This window comes from Tachypleus tridentatus, chromosome 12, assembly GCF_004210375.1.
Source record: "Tachypleus tridentatus isolate NWPU-2018 chromosome 12, ASM421037v1, whole genome shotgun sequence".
Classification (NCBI taxonomy): Eukaryota; Metazoa; Arthropoda; class Merostomata; order Xiphosura; family Limulidae; genus Tachypleus; species Tachypleus tridentatus.
Window position 1 is genome coordinate 125,205,041 of NC_134836.1, and position 24,062 is coordinate 125,229,102.

General features: G+C 34.6%; 1 protein-coding gene across 1 annotated transcript in view; it reads left to right on the plus strand.

Annotated features, from left to right (window-relative positions):
• Positions 1-10,002: 10,002 nt before the first annotated feature.
• The window catches only part of LOC143235764 (dual oxidase maturation factor 1-like), a 33,033-nt gene continuing 18,973 nt past the window's right edge, over positions 10,003-24,062 (plus strand). The window contains exons 1-3 of the mRNA XM_076473968.1: positions 10,003-10,246; positions 12,023-12,218; positions 18,415-18,472. Of these exons, the coding sequence (XP_076330083.1) occupies positions 12,051-12,218; positions 18,415-18,472 (226 nt within the window). The 5' untranslated portion in view covers positions 10,003-10,246; positions 12,023-12,050. The remainder of the gene's footprint in view (positions 10,247-12,022; positions 12,219-18,414; positions 18,473-24,062) is intronic.

Below are 24,062 nucleotides of genomic sequence, written 5' to 3' on the forward strand. Positions count from 1 at the left end.
GCCAATTTAAATGTCAAAAGCAAGAGAAGTAATGGGAAACGAAGAGATTAAAAATTGTTACAAAATCAAAGTAATCAAGACTGATGTTTTTTATTAACATTATTCATCTAAAAATCAGAATATATTAGAACAGTAACGCTTTCTAGATTTACAAACTTACATTCAACAAAATTAAAATATCTCCCCAAACGAATCTTTTCTCTTTTACACCCCAGTCTCTTTAAATACTCTACTTACACTGATTTTCTTTAAGATCAATACAGAACCTAATAAACAATTGTTTGCTTGGTTTGTTTTGAATTTTGCGCAAAGCTACACAAGGGCTATCTGCGTTAGCCGTCCCTAATTTTGCAGTGTAAGACTATAAAGGGAAGGAAGCTAATCATCACCACCCACCGCCAACTCTTGAGCTACTCTTTTACCAATGAATAGTGGGGTTGGCTAGTCACATTCTAACGACCTCACGGCTGAAATGGCGAGCATGTTTGGTGTTACGGAAATTCGAACCCGCGACCCTCGGATTACGAGTCGAGTGCCTTAACCACTTGGCCATGCCAGGCCCCTAATGAACAAAGATATCAAAAGTCTTCTTACCAGTAATCAAATAATCAATGGCTCACAATCAACTTTCATGCCTTACCTAATAATATTTAACAATATTTTTATACCTGTTATTCAGAATTACTTTTCCTCTTTTTTGGACGAAGTGAGAGACGTAACACACTCTTTAAAGAGTTACTTCTCAATATTTAATCCACTCTAAATATTGCCTTGATTCGCAATCTTAGGGTGGCAGGTTCGAATTCCTGTTATACCAAACATGCGCCCTTTCTGCCGTGAGAGCGTTATTAAGTGATGGTCAACCCCATTATTTGTTGGTAAAAGAGTAGCCCAATAGTTGGTGGTATTTACTAGCCGCCTAAATCGTTCTAGTCCATCATTGCTAAATTAGGAATGGCTAATGCTGATAACCCTTCTGTAGCTTTGCGCGAAATTTAAAACGACCGAAACCAATATTTACCAACACTAACCCTTTGCCCCTCCCTGGAGACCCCTAATGGCACAGGGGTATGTCTGCTGACCTACAACGTCAGAAATTAGGTTTCTATACCCGTGTTGCGCAGAGCATAGATAGTGCATTATGTAGGTCTGTGTTTAATTACAAATAAAACTAACCCTCCCTGGAAAAATTGAATTTCTTATTATCTGTCGAGATTGTCTTCCACTGACTTGTCTGGTATAACAAGGTGGTTAAGGCGTTTGACTCTCACTTTGAGGATCGCTGGCTCGAATCCCCGTCACATCAAACATACTCGCTCTTTCAGCCATGAGGGGCGTTATAAAGTGACGGTCAATCCCACTATTCATTGATAAAAGAGTAGCCAAAGAGTTAGCGGTGGGTGGTGATGACTAGTTGCCTTTTCTCTAGTCTTAGGTGCTAAATTATAGACGGCCTACTTTGCGCAACATTCAAAACAAATCAACAAACATACTCACTTACTTACTTTGATATAAATCGAATTTTATTTTATTTATCTAGACTTCGTTTTTCTTTTTTGTTATATTTTTATTTTACCACTAGAAGCAGAGAAATTTCCTGATTATTTTCTAGCAAAATCATTACCTTCAGATAAAACTGAAATATTGTCTATCATTGCCCTATCGTGTTTTATTATTGTCCTATTGTTGTCTTATTATTATCGTATCATTGTCCTATTGTTGTTTTATTATTATCCTATCATTGTCTTATCGTTGTCTTATTATTATCCTATCATTGTCCTATGTTGTCTTATTATTATCCTATCATTGTCCTATTGTTGTCTTATCATTGTCCTGTCGTTGACTTATTATTATCCTATCATTGTCCTATCGTTGTCTTATCATTGTCCTATTGTTTTCTTATTATTGTCCTATCACTGTCTTATCAGTCTTATTATTATCCTATCATTGTCACAGCCCGGCATCGCCAGGTGGTTAAGGCACTCGACTCCTAATCCGAGTGTCGCGGGTTCGAATCCTCGTCACACCAAACATGTTCGTCCTTTCAGGTGTGGGGGTGTTATAATGTGTCGATCAATCCCACTATTCACTGGTAAAAGAGTAGCCCAAGAGTAACCAAGTTGATGGTGGATGGTGACGACTAGCTGCCTTCCCTCTAGTCTTACACTGCTAAATTAGGGACGGCAAGCGGAGATAGCCCTTGTGTAGCTTTGCGTGAAATTCAAACTAAAACCTACTATTGTCTTATCATGTTCTTTATTTCTGCTTAAACGTCTTTATTTCCTTGTTTAATTTTTTTTTTTTTTTACAAAATTACACAATGGCTACCGTTTATAATTTACAACTGATTGAAACGAACAACACCAACCGCATGCTTATAATCGACTCTTCTTTCATCGAATGTAGAAGTCTACCCGTTACTCGTACAAATCCACCCATGACCCCACAGTGCGGAGAGCATACCCGTGGCAACCATGAATTCTCAGTTTGGGCACAATAGCTGCCTATCTCTTCTGTTGAAATATGAATAGCCTTCTACGAACCCTAATTTCCCTGGTAAGAGATGCGCGCTGCTTCCCTAAACCTTAAACAACGTTCTTATCAGAAAAATTGATATAAAAGCAACTTAACTGCAAATATCTTCCCTCTACCAATTCCTGTTTTTTAGGGTTAACAGCATAACATTTTTACTGGGTTTATACTATCCGATTTTTTTTGGGAGAGGGGTAGAATACTCCGTCAACGCACTGTTCTTCAGGAAATCTCTACTAATAGACGAGGGGGTTAGAGTACTCCGTCAACGCACTGTTCTTCAGGAAATATCTAGTTGACGTGTAATAATTCTAGTTATTACTAGTTAGTTCTGTAGAGTTATTACACGTCATTTTTAACACATTAAGCACTTCAACACTCTTAGTTCTGTAGTTATTACACGTCATGTTTTAACACAATAAGTACTTCAACACTGTTAGTTTTGTAGAGTTATTACACGTCATGTTTTAACACATTAAGTACTTCAACACTGTTAGTTCTGTAGTTATTACACGTCATGTTTTAACACATTAAGTACTTCAACACTGTTAGTTCTGTAGTTATTACACGTCATGTTTTAACACATTAAGTACTTCAACACTGTTAGTTCTGTAGAGTTATTACACGTCATGTTTTAACACATTAAGTACTTCAACACTGTTAGTTCTGTAGAGTTATTACACGTCATGTTTTAACACATTAAGTACTTCAACACTGTTAGTTCTGTAGAGTTATTACACGATATCCGGTTCGTATTTTTATAAATAAGGTTTTTCATTTGTTAGTAACCTTTAATGGTCGTAACGTAAATGTCACTTGAATAAACCTCGCATACTTAAACTTTATTTTTATGTTTTTGGTTTTGATTTTTATAATAGTTGTGGAGTCTCAAGGACGATCTGGACGTGAAGTGAATTTCTTATTTTCTGGACTCAGCATCCAGATGGGTTTTACGATAAGTAGACCCACACTCTTTGCTTCCATCTGAAAACCAATAAAAACAAGTAGTAACATCCGAATATAATATTAGCGTAGTAACGGCGGTAATTCAAACTAAATAAAATATATTAGAAACTTCTTTTTCTTAAATCGTAGCTGTGTTAGAAACGGCGTACCACGAGTTTTAAACCAATAATAAAACGTATAATAAATGATTCCTTATATCGTGACGTGTTTTGACTTTGGTTTGTTATTCGTTGAGTGTTGGTGACGTCACGTTGTACAAACGTCATGATTTATTATTATTCGCTTATGGCTTATAAAGAATAGGAGAATTAATTACATAAGAATTGGTGATACTATTCGTAGAGACAGACAACGATCTATAATTTCAGTGCAAACTGGCCATCCACTGACTGACCACATCCATCTCGACTCGTTATAACAGGTATGTATTATTATCGTAATGCGGTTACGTATCAACCGAACACGGATTAAGTTAAATTTAGACATTCTTTCTACTACAAGTTAACACTATTTCTTGGACTATTAGTCTAGATTATTTATTATAGGACATTAACAAGTGCAAGTTAAGAACGTAGACAGAAATACATCATGAGCTTGAACTGACACATCGGGGTGTCGCTGTGTCCACCGGGCCCGGCATGGCCAGTTGGTTAAGGCACTCGACTCATAATCCGAGGGTCGTGGGTTCGAATCCTTGTCACACCAAACATGCTCGCTCTTTCAGTCGTGGGGGCGTTATAATGTGAGGATCAATCCCACTATTCGTTGGTAAAAGAGTAGCCCTAGAGTTGTCGGTGGGTGGTGATGACTAGCTGTCTTCCTTCTAGTCTTACAATGCTAAATTAGGGACGACTAGTGCAGATATCCCTCGTATAGTTTCGCACGAAATTCAAAACAAAACAAAACCGTGTGCACCGAAGGGAATCAAACCTGATTTTAGAGTTGTAAGTCCGAAGACTTATTCCTATCCCACTGTGGGGACAAACTTTTACTAAAGGAAGGAGATAGCCAACAGTAAACATCTCAAAATGTTTAGGATAGTACAATCAAATACTGAGGTTTAATTGTCGCCCTTCCAACTTTTCGACGGTCTCAAAGTGCAGAATACAATTTTGTGGTAAAGGGTTGCAAACCATGGATCTTCGGATCAGTAGACTAGCGTTTTTTCCTTATTAAACCTCCCTCGTAGAGGGGGTATAAACATATAATACAATATAGTTTGTTTTTTTGAATTTCGCGCAAAGCTACACGAGGGCTATCTGCACTAGCTGTCCCTAATTTAGCAGTGTAAGACGAGAGAGAAGACAGCTAGTCATCACCACCCACCGCCAACTCTTGGGCTAATCTTTTACCAACGAATAGTGGGATTGACCGTAACATTATAACGCCCTCACGGCTGGGAGGGCGAGCATGTTTGGTGCGACTGGGATTCGAACCCGCGACCCTCGAAATACGAGTCGAACGCTTTAACACGCTTGGCCGTGCCGGGCCCACCACTGCTAGTAACATAACACTAAAAATTGAATGTTACGGTAAAAATCACTGAAAACTCCCCAATAAACAAAATGATAAATTAAAAGTCTATTTTAACTAACGTGCTAACCAACAGCTCACGCCCGTATTAGTAAGTGAAACATAAACCCGTTTTGACGCATGCGCACACACACGGGCGGCTTAAAAATAAGTAGCTGTCACTTGATAATCTATTAAAGGTAATTAATTAATTAATTAAATTAATATTAAAATGTAAGTCGATATTTAACGGCTCTCTACGCCTGACATGGAGTTCTGCTAGAGTTAATCCCGCAGGTGTTCAAAACTGAAACCCAACCCTGCTCTCACAATCCTGAATTCTGTCTGCTACACTTCTGACACAAGCCTGTCTGTCCACCAAGGTCCGTAAGTTCGTCTGTGATCTGCCCTTTCATTTCGTTTACATTCTGCGATTTTTTACCGCACACTTTGTCCTTAAGTACTCCTAGAAGAAAAACAACAAAATCCTGATGCAGCTGTATACCTGTGTTTAGGTCACTCTGTACATTGTGTAGTTAACTACAATTGACTTACTTCAATGGTCCTTGAATTACATGATTGATTCTCCAATTGTGGTACCAGTACCATTGGCGATACGTGAAACTAACGTCGGCGGTGCGCATATCTGCTATCTAATCGTTCTTTGGTCATTGTGACCCTGGACGATCAGGTGCACTCTGGACCTCTTCATCTTACCCCCCTCCCATTACTGAATGTAATAGAAGAAGCCCATGTTAGTTTTCTAGTAGTTAGAAAACCCAGTTGTAACACCATGCAACCTCTACGTGAGAGATATCTTTGTCTCTATGGTAACGTATACGCGATTGGCCCTTTCCAGGCCTTGCCCATGAAGGTACACACGTAAACATTTAAAGATTTTCTCATAAGACCAGTTAGAGGTCCTCGCGTACATATATAAGTTATTTTTATCACTTCTAGGCCAGTGGTTCTCCGAGTGTGGATCACAGGCTGGTTTAAAATCCAAGTCATATCAAAAACAGTGCCGTTGTTCCCTTTCTTTTCTGTTGAAATTTTGTGGTGGCAACTGAAAGGAGGTGCATTAGGACTGGCAGGTGGTTCGAGTGCCTCTTGCACCGCCAACAAAAATGTTTGAGAAACTCTGCGACTTACAACAAAACAACTGAGACTCGATTTCCGTGAAAGACAGAGTGCAAATAGTCCATTGTATAGTTTGCAGATAAAAACAAACAAATGGAGCTCCATACATATTTTTATTCGTTACCGACTATTTGTTTCAATAAGCATCAAATTACATGTCCGTTATAATGGTTACGTTCAATAAAATTTCAGTATAATGGAAATAGTATGTATCTATCTATGTACGTGCCCGAAATAATAAATGAGATATAGCGCCATCTATTGAGTGACACTACAAACAAACTTCAGTAAAAAATTACACTTTGGATATGTAAGATTCATACAATTAGAAAAATAACTGTTATGTGAATTAACCTTTTGTTTATTACACAATTTTAAAATAGAAGTTCTCTCCACACAACAAGAACCCGATTTTCGCTAGGACTGGATGTGACGGTTTGATTATATCTTTATTGATACATTTTGTAAATACTAAAAATGTGTTCTTAAGAATAACTGTTTTACTTTAAATACTTCCCAGATAAACCGTTTTTATTTACAGAAATCATTCGCTTTTTTTAAATGTTTTCAATGTGGTGTAAAGAACGGTTAGTAATTGCCAGCAAAAACAGCCCACGCGATTAAAATATGTAAATAATTTCTTAAAGTTATATATGTATATATATATATATAACTCGCTCTTTATACATAAAAATGTATAGGAAAATGCAAGTTACTCGTGTTATTTTGTTTGATTATTTTTATCACAAAGATATGTATAATGGGCTATCTGTGCTCTGCTCATGAAACCCGAATATTAGTGTCTTTATCTTGCAGACGTACCGCTAAACCACAGACACCGTTTAATTAAATAAGTTGTGCCAATATACTTAGTAAACCTAGCACTAGATGGCAGCAAATCACCAATATAACATTTTACGATGCCACTTTGCAATTACCTTGTTTAAAATGCAGTCGCGAGTTCGAATCCCCGTCCCACCAAACATGCTCACCCTTTCGGTCATGGCGGCATGATAATTTTACAATAAATCTCACTATTCATTGGTTTAAGAGTTGGCGGTGGGTGGTGATGACCAGCTGCCTTCCTTTCAGTCTTTCACTGGTATATTGGGGAAGACAATTGCAGTTAGCCCTAATGCAGCTCTGAGAGAGATTGAAACCAAACAAAACCTGTTTAAAATAAGCTTCATATGAACTAATAAAATAATGTTTAAAATTATTTTAAAATTAAAAATTATTATAATTATTAATTATTATTAAATTATTTTAAAAATTATTTTCTTGGATGAATGAACGAAGTCTTTAAGATATTTCGAGCTGTTATCAAAATAAAAGTTGGTTTTTAAATATATATATCTTCCCTGAACTTTCTAACTAATTTTCAATTATTCTCACTTCTGAACGAGACAAGATGGCGGTGAAATTAGTATATAAAAACACTCTTCCTCTACAAAACGTAAAAACTACAGTTATCAGAGAAAACAATACAATAATATTTGTTTCATTTAAAGTTTTTTTCTTAAATAAGTTAATTTATTGTTTACCACAATCCGAAACTGGAGAGTTTTTTGTTTTTAAACAGAAAATAAAGCTATGATAAGTGAGGTGTTATACTAATAAGACAGTGATTAGAATTGTTAATGAAACACTTGTAGGCTTAAAGGAATAAACATCTGTTTCTGTTTACTTATCACTATCTTTGGTTAGAAGTGTAGATATTTCAAAGGAAAGTAACATCTTTAGAAATTATAAACAACAACAAAAATGTTTTTAACACCTGTTACACAAGTTACTCACTAAAAACATGTATGACTAAGTTGACACTTGTAGTGTAGGTTACTCGCTAAAATCATGTATGACTAAGTTGACACTTGTAGTGTAGGTTACTCACTAAAATCATGTATGACTAAGTTGACACTTGTAGTGTAGGTTACTCACTAAAATCATCTATGACTAAGTTGACACTTGTTGTGTAGGTTACTCACTAAAATCATGTATGACTAAGTTGACACTTGTAGTGTAGGTTACTCACTAAAATCATCTATGACTAAGTTGACACTTGTTGTGTAGGTTACTCACTAAAAACATGTATGACTAAGTTGACACTTGTAGTGTAGGTTACTCACTAAAATCATGTATGACTAAGTTGACACTTGTAGTGTAGGTTACTCACTAAAAACATGTATGACTAAGTTGACACTTGTAGTGTAGGTTACTCACTAAAATCATGTATGACTAAGTTGACACTTGTAGTGTAGGTTACTCACTAAAATCATGTATGACTAAGTTGACACTTGTAGTGTAGGTTACTCACTAAAATCATCTATGACTAAGTTGACACTTGTTGTGTAGGTTACTCACTAAAATCATGTATGACTAAGTTGACACTTGTAGTGTAGGTTACTCACTAAAAACATGTATGACTAAGTTGACACTTGTAGTGTAGGTTACTCGCTAAAATCATGTATGACTAAGTTGACACTTGTAGTGTAGGTTACTCACTAAAAACATGTATGACTAAGTTGACACTTGTAGTGTAGGTTACTCGCTAAAATCATGTATGACTAAGTTGACACTTGTAGTGTAGGTTACTCGCTAAAAACATGTATGACTAAGTTGACACTTGTAGTGTAGGTTACTCACTAAAATCATGTATGACTAAGTTGACACTTGTAGTGTAGGTTACTCGCTAAAATCATGTATGACTAAGTTGACACTTGTTGTGTAGGTTACTCACTAAAATCATGTATGACTAAGTTGACACTTGTAGTGTAGGTTACTCACTAAAATCATGTATGACTAAGTTGACACTTGTAGTGTAGGTTACTCACTAAAATCATGTATGACTAAGTTGACACTTGTAGTGTAGGTAACTCACTAAAAACATGCATGATTAAGTTGACACTTGTAGTGTAGATTATTTAAAACATATCGAGCCAAATTAGCATGTGTATCACAGTTTACCTAAAAACGTAAGACCAAAAGAAAAAACAGATCCATTGATTAAAAGCATAACTACCGTGTTTCTCCGATAATAAGACCTACCCATAAAATAAAACCTAGTGTGATTTTTGGGGATAGTTTTAATATAAGCCCTACCCTTAAAATAAGCCCTAGTTAAGAGTGGCAGGAAGAGGAAAGAAATAAAACAAATTAATTTATTAATTAGTTTAATAGTTAGTTAATTAGTTTGTTTAAGTATTAATCAGTTAGTTTAATAGTTTAATAATAGTTTATTTTAAATGGTTAGTTTAATAGTTTTACTTTGTAACTTCATTTTTTTAATATATCAAAATAAGACATCCCCCGAAAATAAGCCTTAGTGTCATATTTTGGAGTGAAAATTAATATAAGTCCTGTCTTATTTTCGGAGAAACACGGTATTATACAACGTTCAAGTTCCGTCATTAAAAATATACTCGAGTTTAATCTATTTCTATACTTCTACGTATATTCACGATACATTTTTACCCTTCCCTCAGTGTAACTTGTACCTTAGTTAACTCTTCATGTAGTACCGCGTGTATCGTAACTTATCCTTTGCTAAACGCTCTTTGTTTTCTAGCTTACAGTGTGTGTGTGAATCCATCGTCTGTGTGAAAAGTAATTTCACTAGTTTCTGTTTTTAATATAGTAAAAGTCGTGTTTACACTAGTTATTCAGTTACACTATAACAGCTGCAGTCAAAGTACACTTTTCAGTTTGTTATTTCACAAAACGTACACGACTAGTATTCAGTGAATTTTAAGTAAAAACGATTAGCACGTTTCGCTGCATGCTATCATTTCACATAGCCGAAAACAAAATCGGCTGAATTGCGACTAGAAAGGGTTATGCCACGAGCGACGTGACGTAAAACGCGTCAGCAGCGCTGCTGTTCAGAGCGTTCACTCCCAGAGCTTATGTAAACCAAGAGTTACCAGAAGCGGTTCGCACGAGACCTATTCCACACGTGAAAGCGTGCGAGTCGTGTTGAAAGTCATGTTTTCCAGGGTTTTGGTTTATTTCAGTGACAAATAACGATTGTATTGAGAAAGACTGCCGATATTCAACGACAAACAAGCTTCTATGTCCAAGCACAAGATGGATGAAGGCGGTAAGTTAGAAATAATAAAAATAGAGGTCAGTACCATCGCGCTTTTGGAATAGCCAAACAAAGCATGTTATTTGAATAGGTATATTTAAACTATATAAAAATACACACCTGTCATTCCATATAGTGTTTCGTATTTTTTTACAAAGTACTGGTTTCACTGGGTGTGGCTTTTTTTTTTAACCGAAAATTTGAACAATTTGTACTCTTGTGATAATTGGTATAATTTCGAATTTGTTTTTTTGTGTGTGCGTCACAAGCGCGATGACAAATGTGTTTTAGTTGGATTTAACTTCATACAGGCTCGCCATTTTACCCGTATGGGGGTTATAGTTACTAGCCAATCCCACTGTTTGTTGGTAACGAAGTAGCCCAAGAGTTGGCGGTGGGTGGTGATGACTAGTTGCCTTTATTCTAGTCTTTTACTGCTAAATTCTGGACGGCTGGCACAGATAACCCTGGTGTAGCCTTGCGCGAAATTAAAAAACAAACAAGCTTGATATAATAAATATTGTAATCCTAGTTTTTTTGGGAGGAAGTGACAGTTCTAGTTTTCGAGTTTCACTCATGATAGGTTAGTTTTTATTTGCTATATAATGTTTCATTATTGTGATGTGGTTTATTTATAGAATTATACTGGTTTTATATATAAAGAGAAATCGAAATATTACCAGTGTAAAAAAATAACTGAGTCTCACTTGATTTTCATTTTGTCAAATAATACAAACATAAATATATCGTTGAGCGAAGACTGCTTTATTATATACTTACGTCAACAAGATCACAAACCCCGATATTTAAAACAGCTTTCGAAAAAGAAAACTGATTGGTGGTTATTGTAAATGGGTTTCATAGACATTACAAAATCAAACGTCAGATACAACACAGTTTTATCACTTAAGTGTTTTCCGATGTTTAACAGTCAGATGTAACACAGTTTTATCACTTAAGTGTTTTCCGATGTTTAACAGTCAGATGTAACACAGTTTTATCACTTAAGTGTTTTCCGATGTTTAACAGTCAGATGTAACACAGTTTTATCACTTAAGTGTTTTCCGATGTTTTAACAGTCAGATGTAACACAGTTTTATCACTTAAGTGTTTTCCGATGTTTAACAGTGAGATGTAACACAGTTTTATCACTTAAGTGTTTTCCGATGTTTAACAGTGAGATGTAACACAGTTTTATCACGTAAGTGTTTTCCGATGTTTAACAGTCAGATGTAACACAGTTTTATCACTTAAGTGTTTTCCGATGTTTAACAGTGAGATGTAACACAGTTTTATCACTTAAGTGTTTTCCGATGTTTAACAGTGAGATGTAACACAGTTTTATCACTTAAGTGTTTTCCGATGTTTAACAGTGAGATGTAACACAGTTTTATCACTTAAGTGTTTTCCGATGTTTAACAGTCAGATATAACACAGTTTTGTCACTTAAGTGTTTTCCGATGTTTAACAGTCAGATGTAACACAGTTTTATCACTTAAGTGTTTTCCGATGTTTAACAGTCAGATATAACACAGTTTTATCACTTTCATTTCCATAACTTTTATCAGCTACAGAGACAGTCTTCACTTTCTTACTGTCGCTATAATTTCTCATGTGTGGATAAACTATTTATTGTAATAAGTGCTTCGTTCTTTGTGATTTTTAAACTTATCTCTATGCGTGTGTACCATAGAGAATAGTGATATATTGTATCTAAAATAACTGTCTGTAAAACATATGAAAATAGACGAAACATTAATTAGTTTCATCAACTGTGTTTGTTTTTAGTACGTGGAGCGACACCTATCGTAACACCATGTTGAACGGTTGGTTCGATGCCTTCAGAGACAATGGAGGACCCACACTCTACAACGTCTCAAACAGAACTCCAGCTATCCAAGATATCCGTATTATCATTATTTACGTCACATTTACGACTCTCTTTGTTGCTTTTCTCATTGTATTTCCTGGAATTAGGAAGGAGGTACGTCTTTTTACGTCATTACTGTCACGTGGAAGTTTGAACACAAGTTAATCCATACGGACCAACATTTTAGCTTCGGTTTAAATGATTTATCATTTGATTCGAGGCTCTGCACAGTCCGGTGGTTAGAGGGCGCTCGACTCGTAATGTAAGAGTCGCAGGTTTGAATCCCCGTAACACCAAACATGCACGCCCTTTCAGCTGTGGGGGCATTATAATGTACGGTCAATCCCACTATTCGTTGGTTAAAGAGTAATTCAAGAGTTAGTGGTGGGTGGTGATGACTAGCTGCCTTCCCTCTAGTCTTATACTACTAAATTAGGGACGGCTAGCGCAGATATCCCTCCTGTAGCTTTACGCGGAAATTCATAACAAACAAACTTGATTTGATCAGACATGGGAACTTTGGTGACACTGAGAATGTGATATGATGTTGGTTCATCGTGTCATCAAAACTTGGGTCGAGTGTGATTCATTGGTAGGGTTAACAAGCTGAGTATCCATGGTTCGCATCTCATTATCTTCCCTTAAAAACAATATTCGTACTTTGGGGCCATGGGTGCGTTATAAACGTGACTGTCATATCACTCTACTCGGTCTGAGAATAGTAGCTCTAAAAGATGGTGGCGGCTGGTGTTGACCAGCCGCCTTCTCTCTAGTCTGTCTCTTCAGAATATGGAATGTCTCGCGTACGTAGATCTCGAGTAGGTTTGTGCAAAATTTAACACAAATAACGAACATTAAAGAAAAGTGTAGATCGTTGTTGAAGTTCAGGTAATTCGGTTTTAACAGAAGGAGCGAAGCTAAAAATATTCTGATAATTACGTACTAGGTTCAGGGTTTGTGGTAAGACTTGTTCACATTTATTGATGTTTCTTTACAAACCTATACCATGGACTAGATGTTGTCTGTTCACTGCGGGGATGTAACCCAGGATTTTAGTATTGTAAGTGTGAAAGTTTATCGCTGGTTCCCCATTCTGCACCAATGACGATCTTCACCGTCGAACAAAATACCATCGTTTCTGTTATCAGTTAAGAAATGAGCGATTGTTTGAACGAATCCATTCGACTCGATCCAACGAATGACAGTCAGCAGCTTCAGTATTTGGGACTTTTGAAAAATTTGAAAAAAAAAAAAAATCAATAATCAAATAACGAAAAAACCGTAGAGGTCGTTAAATGTCTGTTGTTTTTTTTTTTCGGGAAAGGAAATAAAACGTGTTTATGTAAGAGTCATTTATGTTTCTCTTTTCGCAGCTTTCATTCTTTATTAATGTCAAATTTAGATAAACATTTCGCAGTCATTAATAGTATTGAGTTTAATGCCTAGTGGTAAACGTGCTGTGTCCAAAGTTCACGTTGCGAAGCCAATGAACACGTCGGGCACTTTTATCTGTAGCTGTGCATGACAAGAATTAGTGTCAGTCCTGTAATATGGTTCAAATCCGTTGTGACAGAATGTATTGATGACTGGCTTTCTTCGTTTTGGTCAGTAATCAAAATTAGAAAGGCTATAACTAAACCCCAGTAGTCGTTTTGGTCAGTAATGGAAAATTAGAAAGGCGATAACTAAACCCCAGTAGTCGTTTTGGTCAGTAATGCAAAATTAGAAAGGCTATAACTAAACCCCAGTAGTCGTTTTGGTCAGTAATGCAAAATTAGAAAGGCGATAACTAAACCCCAGTAGTCGTTTTGGTCAGTAATGCAAAATTAGAAAGGCTATAACTAAACCCCAGTAGTCGTTTTGGTCAGTAATGCAAAATTAGAAAGGCTATAACTAAACCCCAGTAGTCTTTGACCTGGCTGTTTAGCCCATGTCTCGCATAGAGTTTAGTTCAGGTTGTAAAGCAACAAAATCCCTGTTCGAATCCCTCCAGTTATCGACACAAGAAAATCGTGTGCTGAGCACTTTGTGACCGTGGGTGCGTTATAAGAGTAATCGTATAATCCAGTTAATTCAGTCAGAGTAGCTTATTTGATGGCGGCGGGTAATGTTGACAAGCCACAAAGCTGCATTCTAACTCGTCTACCACTTCAATATTATGGACTGCTGACGCAGCTAGCCTTCGAGTAGATTTATAAGAAATTCAAAACAAACAAAAATTAAAAACGAGTTCATGAAGAAATATTGGTTTTCAATATCTATGTCGGTCAAACGTATACTTCAGTTACATGTGCATCTATTATTGTTTTGGAAATTTTAATCCTTATATTCTGTGCGCTCGCTTTATAGCAAAGCCGCATGAAGCTACCTGCTGTGTCCACCGAGGGTAATTGAACCCCTGATTTTAGCGCCATACCACCATGGGGTCTTTCTTTATATTCTAAGTGGACAGACTACTGTGAGCATATACTTAAATGTCCCTTCATGGGTCAGCAGAAAATTCACTAGCTTACAACTCTAAAATCTGGGGTTCGATTCTCCGCGACAAACAGACTCATAGGTAGTTCATTGTGTAACTTTGCATTAAAGCAACAACAGTCTTTTAGCCTTTATGAAAACAAACAAATGAACAAAAACAATCAGGTTAATCTTGTTGAATGTGGAGCTACGTAAAGGGCTGTTTGTGCTGTGAGCCTAAAACAGGTATCGAAATTCCGATTTTAATGTTATGAGCCTTCAGACTTAGCGCTGAGCCACTTGTACTGGAACATAAACTTTTTAAGTTTTTTTATTGGTACACAAATGTTTTTACCAGTTTTTAACGGTACACAGCTGCTTTTAACAGTTTTTTTAACAATACACAGATGCGTTTTACCAGTTTTGTAAAGGTACACGTGTTTTAGTAGGCTTTGTAAAGGTACATGTATGTTTTTACCAATTTAAGAGTGCACATATTTTTTAGCCGGTTTTGTAACGGTACACCGATGTTTTTACCAGTTTTTTAAAGGTACACGGATGCGTTTAGCAGTATTGTAACGGTACACAAAACAGTGATTTTTGTTTTCCATTTTCACGTACCGATGCAAAACCGGCTAAAACCATTTAGCCCCTAACAATCTGTCCATGCCACTCAACTCACACTCTAGGGGTTCGCGTGTTCGAATCCCCATCTCGCCAAACTTGCCTGTTCTTTTCAGTCGTGGGAATGTTATAATGCTCCACCCCTAGTTGTGTGACGTCAGCTTATGGCGACGATTAAACTTATAGTATTGCACAAGCTACGATAGAGACGTAGTGTCGCTAGCTAGCGTGTGGGAAATAGAATACTAGACCGCCACTGTCCTAAATCTGTCAGGCTAACCTCTGGAGTAGGTCTTCCCTTTTGACTAGCTAGAAGCAACGAACTAAAAATAGACCTATATCTAAGTACATGGTCGAGCTAATTTCTTTGTTTTGAATTTCGCGCAAAGTTGCACGAGGACTACCTACGCTAACCGTTCCTGATTTAGCGAAGATAAACTAGAGGGAAGGCAGCTAGTCATCACCACCCACCGCCAACCCTTGGGCTACTCTTTCATCAACGAATAGTGGGATTGACGGTCACATTATAAAGTCCCCCTCCTCAGCTGAAAAAGCGAACACGTTTAGTGTGACAGGGATTCGAACCCGAGACCCTCAGATTACGAGTTGATCACCCTGACATTTAGACAAAAGATATAATTAAAATAAGAAACCTTCACATAAGTATCTTTGTGAAACTTTTTACTGTGCACCCTGTTATTACGAAGTTGTTCTAAGTGTGTTTTTTATTGTAGTTTTAACATCGGAGATTCATGTTGTGTTTGTCAATTACATTCCTTTATAGGCTGTCATGACCTTGGAAGTTTTCTTGACTTTTATTGCCTAAACGTTTAAAGCGAAACATGTTATTATTATATGTATTATTGATACTGTAACGTAACTGTTTTGAAATCCTGTATTAATAAACAACAACTTTTACTTTTTGTCACATTACAAAGAATGATTTTAACAGACCCGGTTTGCAGAATGTGTGAGAAAGGATTTACTTTGAAATATCAAAAGCTAACACGTATTAGTCAAAGCACGATCAGTTTCTTTGTTTGCTCGTTAAGCACTAAGCTACACAAGGGGCTGGCTATCTGTGCTCTGCCCACTATGGGTATCAAAACCCGTTTTATAGCGTTGTAAATCCGACTTTAGGAAACTCCAGTTTTTAGAAGTAACATTTCACAAAGTTAAATAATGGCAGGGTTTAAAATATGTAAGTGGTCTTGAGATCATTTGACAGTAAGTGACTGTCACTAGTTGGCGATAAATTCAACAATAAGCGGACAGCAAACACTCCACTTCTTTTGAAATAAAAAAAATAAGCACATCCACAAACATCCAACAAAAGGTCAACCATCATTTTGTTGTAACATTGCAGGGGGAGCTATTTTTCACTTTACATAAACATATACGTCTCATTATTGTAAAGTACTGTAGTATCTACATCAGTGGTTCCCAACCAGGGTTGCGAGATAACATTTTTTTTTGGCCACCTTCACCTTTATTCTTAAATAAATAATTACTGTAAGGGGTACGAGAACATATTAAATTTTTTTAGGGGTGCGGGGCTTAAAAAAGGTTGGAATCACTGATCTACATGGACAGTAATTATTGTTAAGTTATATTACTAGGCTTAACATCTCTGTATAGCTATAGTATATTAGCTATATTACCAGTTTGTACTACAATTCTGTTTGTACTATTTGCACTCTGTTAGTATTATAGTATATCAAATATTTCAATCATCGGTATCGTATAAGTAGATGTATGCAATACTCAAATAACATGCTAGCATGCTCTATCCTTCTGGCGTAATGTTGATAGTCGTGTCATAATAATTATGTGTTAATTTAGAGTACGAAGCACTCAGTCATTTTTTTGTGTACACCTTAGGTAATTCAACCAGCAGATAATGAACGTTCACATAAACATGATCATAGTGATAGTATTTCTTTTACAACACAAAAACAGAAGGCTTGGGGGACCCCTCCCCCAAGCGTCGTGCGAGGTTGATACATGTTTTTACTAAATACGTATCTAAGAAGCAAATACGTGTACCCTGTCCAAACAACAATATATATTTATATTTTCTAGATGTATGTAGGTCCGCTTAGCCAATTTTAAATTTGCCAAAGGCTTCGTGGTGAAATCATTGTGTATCAGGGCTGGTGGTAACAACCCAGGAAACCAAGATTTTAGTGTTTTTGTAATTAAGCACAAAGCTACACAATCTGTGCTTTGCCCACCACGGGTATTGAAACCCGTTTTCTAACGTTGTAAATCCGAACACATACCGCTGTGCCACTGGTGGTCTCAACTTTGGAAAACCCCAGTTTTTAAAAATAATATTTCATGAAGTTAAACAAAGATAAATATGCAAGTGGTCTTAAGATTTTTTTACAGTAGGTGACTGTGAGTTGTTGGTGATAAATTCAACAATAAAAGGACAGCAAACACTCCACTTCTCTTGAAATAAAAATAATCAATGAGAAAAAATTAATTAGTGTGTGATGTTCAGGACGTTAGATGTAACTAAACTGATCTGTACTTTTCGTGTCTATCTCAGTTTTATCCTACCAAATCCTGCTCCCCCAAATAAAGAAGAAAAATTTATTAAGAGACTCTAGACTTAACATTGACATCAGCTGTCAATTTCCATGTGCTTCATCTTGTAATGATTGAACTTGTTGAATACGATGTTGTCAGTTTGTCCGTACTTACTTGGTCAGTGGAAACTGACTTATTTTTAGTTTTTGTATATTTTTTCCTGTGTTGTTTCACTTCTTATTTTTTAGTTTAGTCATTCAGTTTCTGAGGTTTTCACATGATCAATGAGATATTCACAATGTTATTTCTGAATCTGATTTAATTATTTACCACGTAATAAGTACTAATACTACTACTAATAATAAGTACTTATTAATAATCCATTAGTAACAATAACGATGTGATTTTAATAGATCACTTTCTACTTCCAATTTTATGCGAAATAAACTTATACGTTTTTGTGTTTTGATTTTACACATTAACTATCTGCTTATAAGAGTATTAAGGAAAAAAAGACAACTAAGAAAACAGGTCAGCAGCAAAGTGAACTGATTGGGGGACTTATACGAAATAGTAAATCAAGACGACGTAAAGACAACTTATTAGAGTTGGAATTAGATTTGAAAACCTCATATACATATGTTTTTAACCTAGACTATAATAATTTCTCACTTATTTTGCTTTATTTTTATAGAAACTCACTACATTAGTCAGCGTCACTGTTAGTCTCTTTGTTGGAGCTGTTATCCTCAGTAAGTACTATATTTTATTCTACACTGTTAATTTAATTTTTATATTTGTTATCCTCAGCAAGTACTATAAATTTATTCTACACTATTAGTTTAATTTTCATATTTGTTATCCTCAGTAATTATTATATTTTATTCTACACTGTTAGTTTAATTTTTATAGTTGTTATCGTCAGTAAGTACTATATTTTATTCTACACTGTTAATTTAATTTTTATATTTGTTATCGTTAGTAAGTACTATATTTTATTGTACACTGTTAGTTTAATTTTTATATTTGTTATCGTCAGTAAGTACTATATTTTATTCTACACTGTTAATTTAATTTTTATATTTGTTATCGTCAGTAAGTACTATATTTTATTGTACACTGTTAATTTAATTTTTATAGTTGTTATCGTCAGTAAGTACTATATTTTATTCTACACTGTTAGTTTAATTTTCATATTTGTTATCGTCAGTAAGTACTATATTTTATTCTACACTGTTAAATTAATTTTTATATTTGTTATCGTCAGTAAGTACTATATTTTATTCTACACTGTTAATTTAATTTTTATAGTTGTTATCGTCAGTAAGTACTATATTTTATTGTACACTGTTAGTTTAATATTTATATTTGTTATCGTCAGTAAGTACTATATTTTATTGTACACTGTTAGTTTAATTTTTATATTTGTTATCGTCAGTAAGTACTATATTTTATTGTACACTGTTAGTTTAATTTTTATATTTGTTATCGTCAGTAAGTACTATATTTTATTCTACACTGTTAGTTTAATTTTCATATTTGTTATCGTCAGTAAATACTACATTTTATTCTACACTGTTAGTTTAATTTTTATATTTGTTATCGTCAGTAAGTACTACATTTTATTCTACACTGTTAGTTTAATTTTTATATTTGTTATCGTCAGTAAGTACTACATTTCATTCTACACTGTTAATTTAATTTTTATATTTGTTATCGTCAGTAAGTACTACATTTTATTCTACACTGTTAGTTTAATTTTTATAGTTGTTATCGTCTGTAAGTACTATATTTTATTCTACACTGTTAATTTAATTTTTATGTTTGTTATCGTCAGTAAGTACTATATTTTATTCTACACGGTTAGTTTAATTTTTATATTTGTTATCGTCAGTAAGTACTATATTTTATTGTACACTGTTAGTTTAATTTTTATATTTGTTATCGTCAGTAAGTACTACATTTTATTCTACACTGTTAGTTTAATTTTTATATTTGTTATCGTCAGTAAGTACTATATTTTATTCTACACTGTTAGTTTAATTTTTATATTTGTTATCGTCAGTAAGTACTATATTTTATTCTACACTGTTAGTTTAATTTTTATAGTTGTTATCGTCAGTAAGTACTATATTTTATTCTACACTGTTAATTTAATTTTTATATTTGTTATCGTCAGTAAGTACTATATTTTATTATACACGGTTAGTTTAATTTTTATATTTGTTATCGTCAGTAAGTACTATATTTTATTGTACACTTTTAGTTTAATTTTTATATTTGTTATCGTCAGTAAGTACTACATTTTATTCTACACTGTTAGTTTAATTTTTATATTTGTTATCGTCAGTAAGTACTACATTTTATTCTACACTGTTAATTTAATTTTTATAGTTGTTATCGTCAGTAAGTACTATATTTTATTCTACACTGTTAATTTAATTTTTATAGTTGTTATCGTAAGTAAGTACTATATTTTATTCTACACTGTTAATTTAATTTTTATATTTGTTATCGTCAGTAAGTACTATATTTTATTATACACGGTTAGTTTAATTTTTATATTTGTTATCGTCAGTAAGTACTATATTTTATTGTACACTTTTAGTTTAATTTTTATATTTGTTATCGTCAGTAAGTACTACATTTTATTCTACACTGTTAGTTTAATTTTTATATTTGTTATCGTCAGTAAGTACTACATTTTATTCTACACTGTTAATTTAATTTTTATAGTTGTTATCGTCAGTAAGTACTATATTTTATTCTACACTGTTAATTTAATTTTTATAGTTGTTATCGTAAGTAAGTACTATATTTTATTCTACACTGTTAATTTAATTTTTATATTTGTTATCGTCAGTAAGTACTATATTTTATTCTACACGGTTAGTTTAATTTTTATATTTGTTATCGTCAGTAAGTACTATATTTTATTCTACACTGTTAATTTAATTTTTATAGTTGTTATCGTCAGTAAGTACTATATTTTATTCTACACTGTTAATTTAATTTTTATATTTGTTATCGTCAGTAAGTACTATATTTTATTCTACACGGTTATTTTCAGTTATATTTATTTTAGATATTAAAATCTTGAAACAAATAGTAGAAAGGAGTATTTTTTCTTTTGGGGGATACTGTGATAACCATTACTTCTAAATGATTCTTTTGCGGGATACTGTGATAACCATTACTTCTAAATGATTGTTTTGTGGGATACTGTGATAACCATTACTTCTAAATGATTCTTTTGTGGGATACTGTGATAACCATTACTTCTAAATGATTCTTTTGTGGTATACTGTGATAACCATTACTTCTAAATGATTCTTTTGTGGGATACTGTGATAACCATTACTTCTAAATGATTCTTTTGTGGGATACTGTGATAACCATTACTTCTAAATTATTCTTTTGTGGGATACTGTGATAAACATTACTTCTAAATGATTGTTTTGTGGGATACTGTGATTACCATTACTTCTAAATGTTTGTTTTGCGGGATACTGTGATAACCATTACTTCTAAATGATTGTTTTGCGGGATACTGTGATAACCATTACTTCTAAATTATTGTTTTGCGGGATACTGTGATAACCATTACTTCTAAATGATTCTTTTGTGGGATACTGTGATAACCATTACTTCTAAATGATTGTTTTGTGGGATACTGTGAAAACCATTACTTCTAAATGATTGTTTTGTGGGATACTGTGATAACCATTACTTCTAAATGATTGTTTTGCGGGATACTGTGAAAACCATTACTTCTAAATGATTGTTTTGTGGGATACTGTGATAACCATTACTTCTAAATGATTGTTTTGTGGGATACTGTGATAACCATTACTTCTAAATGATTGTTTTGTGGGATGCTGTGATAACCATTACTTCTAAATGATTGTTTTGTGGGATACTGTGATAACCATTACTTCTAAATTATTCTTTTGTGGGATACTGTGATAAACATTACTTCTAAATGATTCTTTTGTGGGATACTGTGATAACCATTACTTCTAAATGATTGTTTTGTGGGATACTGTGATAACCATTACTTCTAAATGATTCTTTTGTGGGATACTGTGATAACCATTACTTCTAAATGATTCTTTTGTGGGATACTGTGATAACCATTACTTCTAAATGATTCTTTTGTGGGATACTGTGATAACCATTACTTCTAAATGATTCTTTTGTGGGATACTGTGATAACCATTACTTCTAAATTATTCTTTTGTGGGATACTGTGATAAACATTACTTCTAAATGATTGTTTTGTGGGATACTGTGATAACCATTACTTCTAAATGTTTGTTTTGCGGGATACTGTGATAACCATTACTTCTAAATTGTTTTGCGGGATACTGTGATAACCATTACTTCTAAATGATTGTTTTGTGGGATACTGTGATAACCATTACTTCTAAATGATTGTTTTGCGGGATACTGTGATAACCATTACTTCTAAATGATTGTTTTGTGGGATACTGTGATAACCATTACTTCTAAATGTTTGTTTTGCGGGATACTGTGATAACCATTACTTCTAAATGATTGTTTTGCGGGATACTGTGATAACCATTACTTCTAAATGATTGTTTTGTGGGATACTGTGATAACCATTACTTCTAAATGATTGTTTTGCGGGATACTGTGATAACCATTACTTCTAAATGATTGTTTTGCGGGATACTGTGATAACCATTACTTCTAAATGATTGTTTTGTGGGATACTGTGATAACCATTGCTTCTAAATGATCGCCTTGCTAGTTTTGAGTGAAAAGTTTTAATGAATAGATAGAATGTTGTAATTATTTACAACGTTCGACGTGGTGTTTTGTTGTCCACCATTTTGTTATAGGATTGTATGACGTTAGCCTGGAGGGGCCGAAGGAGTGCCACAATATTCAAGATATGTGAAATTATATTGTAATGAATGCTCGACTTTAATGTACATTACTTGTGTAAAGGAAGAGGTTTACTGTGTGTTTATGTGTCTTGTAGAAAGAAGACTCACCCTTAACTATACTGGTTTTACTCAGCTCACGAGAAACTGGTATAAAAAGTGACATCTAAAGCTGATTTTGTTATGTATGACCATTGTTTGGGTTCATCACGTTAAAATATTTTCATGATGTATCTTTCGCACTGTTTCACGAATATCACGAGCCCATAACAAAGTCAGTGACAAATATAACGAACTTCACGCGCGTCCTGGGGAGGGGAAGACGTCTCACGCCATGAGTTAAAACCCTAAACGCATAAAATGATACTTAATATTTAACAACAAAAAAATCCTCGAATACAATAAAAACGCGCCACTTCTAATAAAAATTACAAACTTTTTTTTTGAAGGAGGGAAGGACCCCAGACCCTCTAGTGTGGCTCTACAAGTCAGTCCCCTTCTCTTTCAAATGTAGTCCGTCCTTTATATATTAACACCTACTTTTCTCCACTGGGTACGCAACCTTAGCCTAAAACCTAGGTAATCCTTTCATTGGACAATACTTATACAAGTATTACTAAAGTGGTACACACACACAAAGTCCTCGGGTAAAAATATGCCACCTATTAGACAAGGCCACCTACTAACTGACAATGTTCGCTTGCTCGTAAGCGCGTCAGTTAATTACCACGTTTAATTAAATAAACTTAACTGTGACGAAAATACAACCCTTGGCTAATTTATTCTCATTACGAGCGATTATAACGCTAGAAATCGGGTTTCGATACCCGTTATGGGCGCAGCGGTGATAGCACAGCACAGTGTAGCTTTGCGTCTACAAACCAGTAATAGAAATGTGAGAGATCCACATTAATCATTACCAGTTTTGTTTCCATACTTTAGCGTATCAGTAGAACCAATTTATATTCCTCGACTGGTTGTGCTCACAATGTTTGATGAAGTTTACAGCGGCACGTCTGTGGACATACAAAATTTAAAAAAAACAAAAACGGTTTCGATACTCGTGGTGGGCAGAGCGTAGAGAGCCCATTATGTAGTTTAATGATTAACTCTAAACAGGCACACGTAAATCATTGTCGTAACGTAAGTGCTCGGTTCGTATGTGACTCGAGTACATAACATACGTATCTTCTCCAGACTGGCTTCCAAGAAAGAACGACTTGACGTAAACGCGAAAGAAATAATGATCAGACAGAGAATATAGGGCATTAGTGTTTTGAGCCATTTTGTTGGTGATGTCGTTGTGATAGTTTAATATATATGGTTTTGTGTGTGTTTATAACCTGGGGAAATCAGAAGTACATACGAAATCCTTCTTTCTTCCCGCCTCAGGGTTAACTTATGTTAAAGGAACCAATCTTAAACTTGTCAA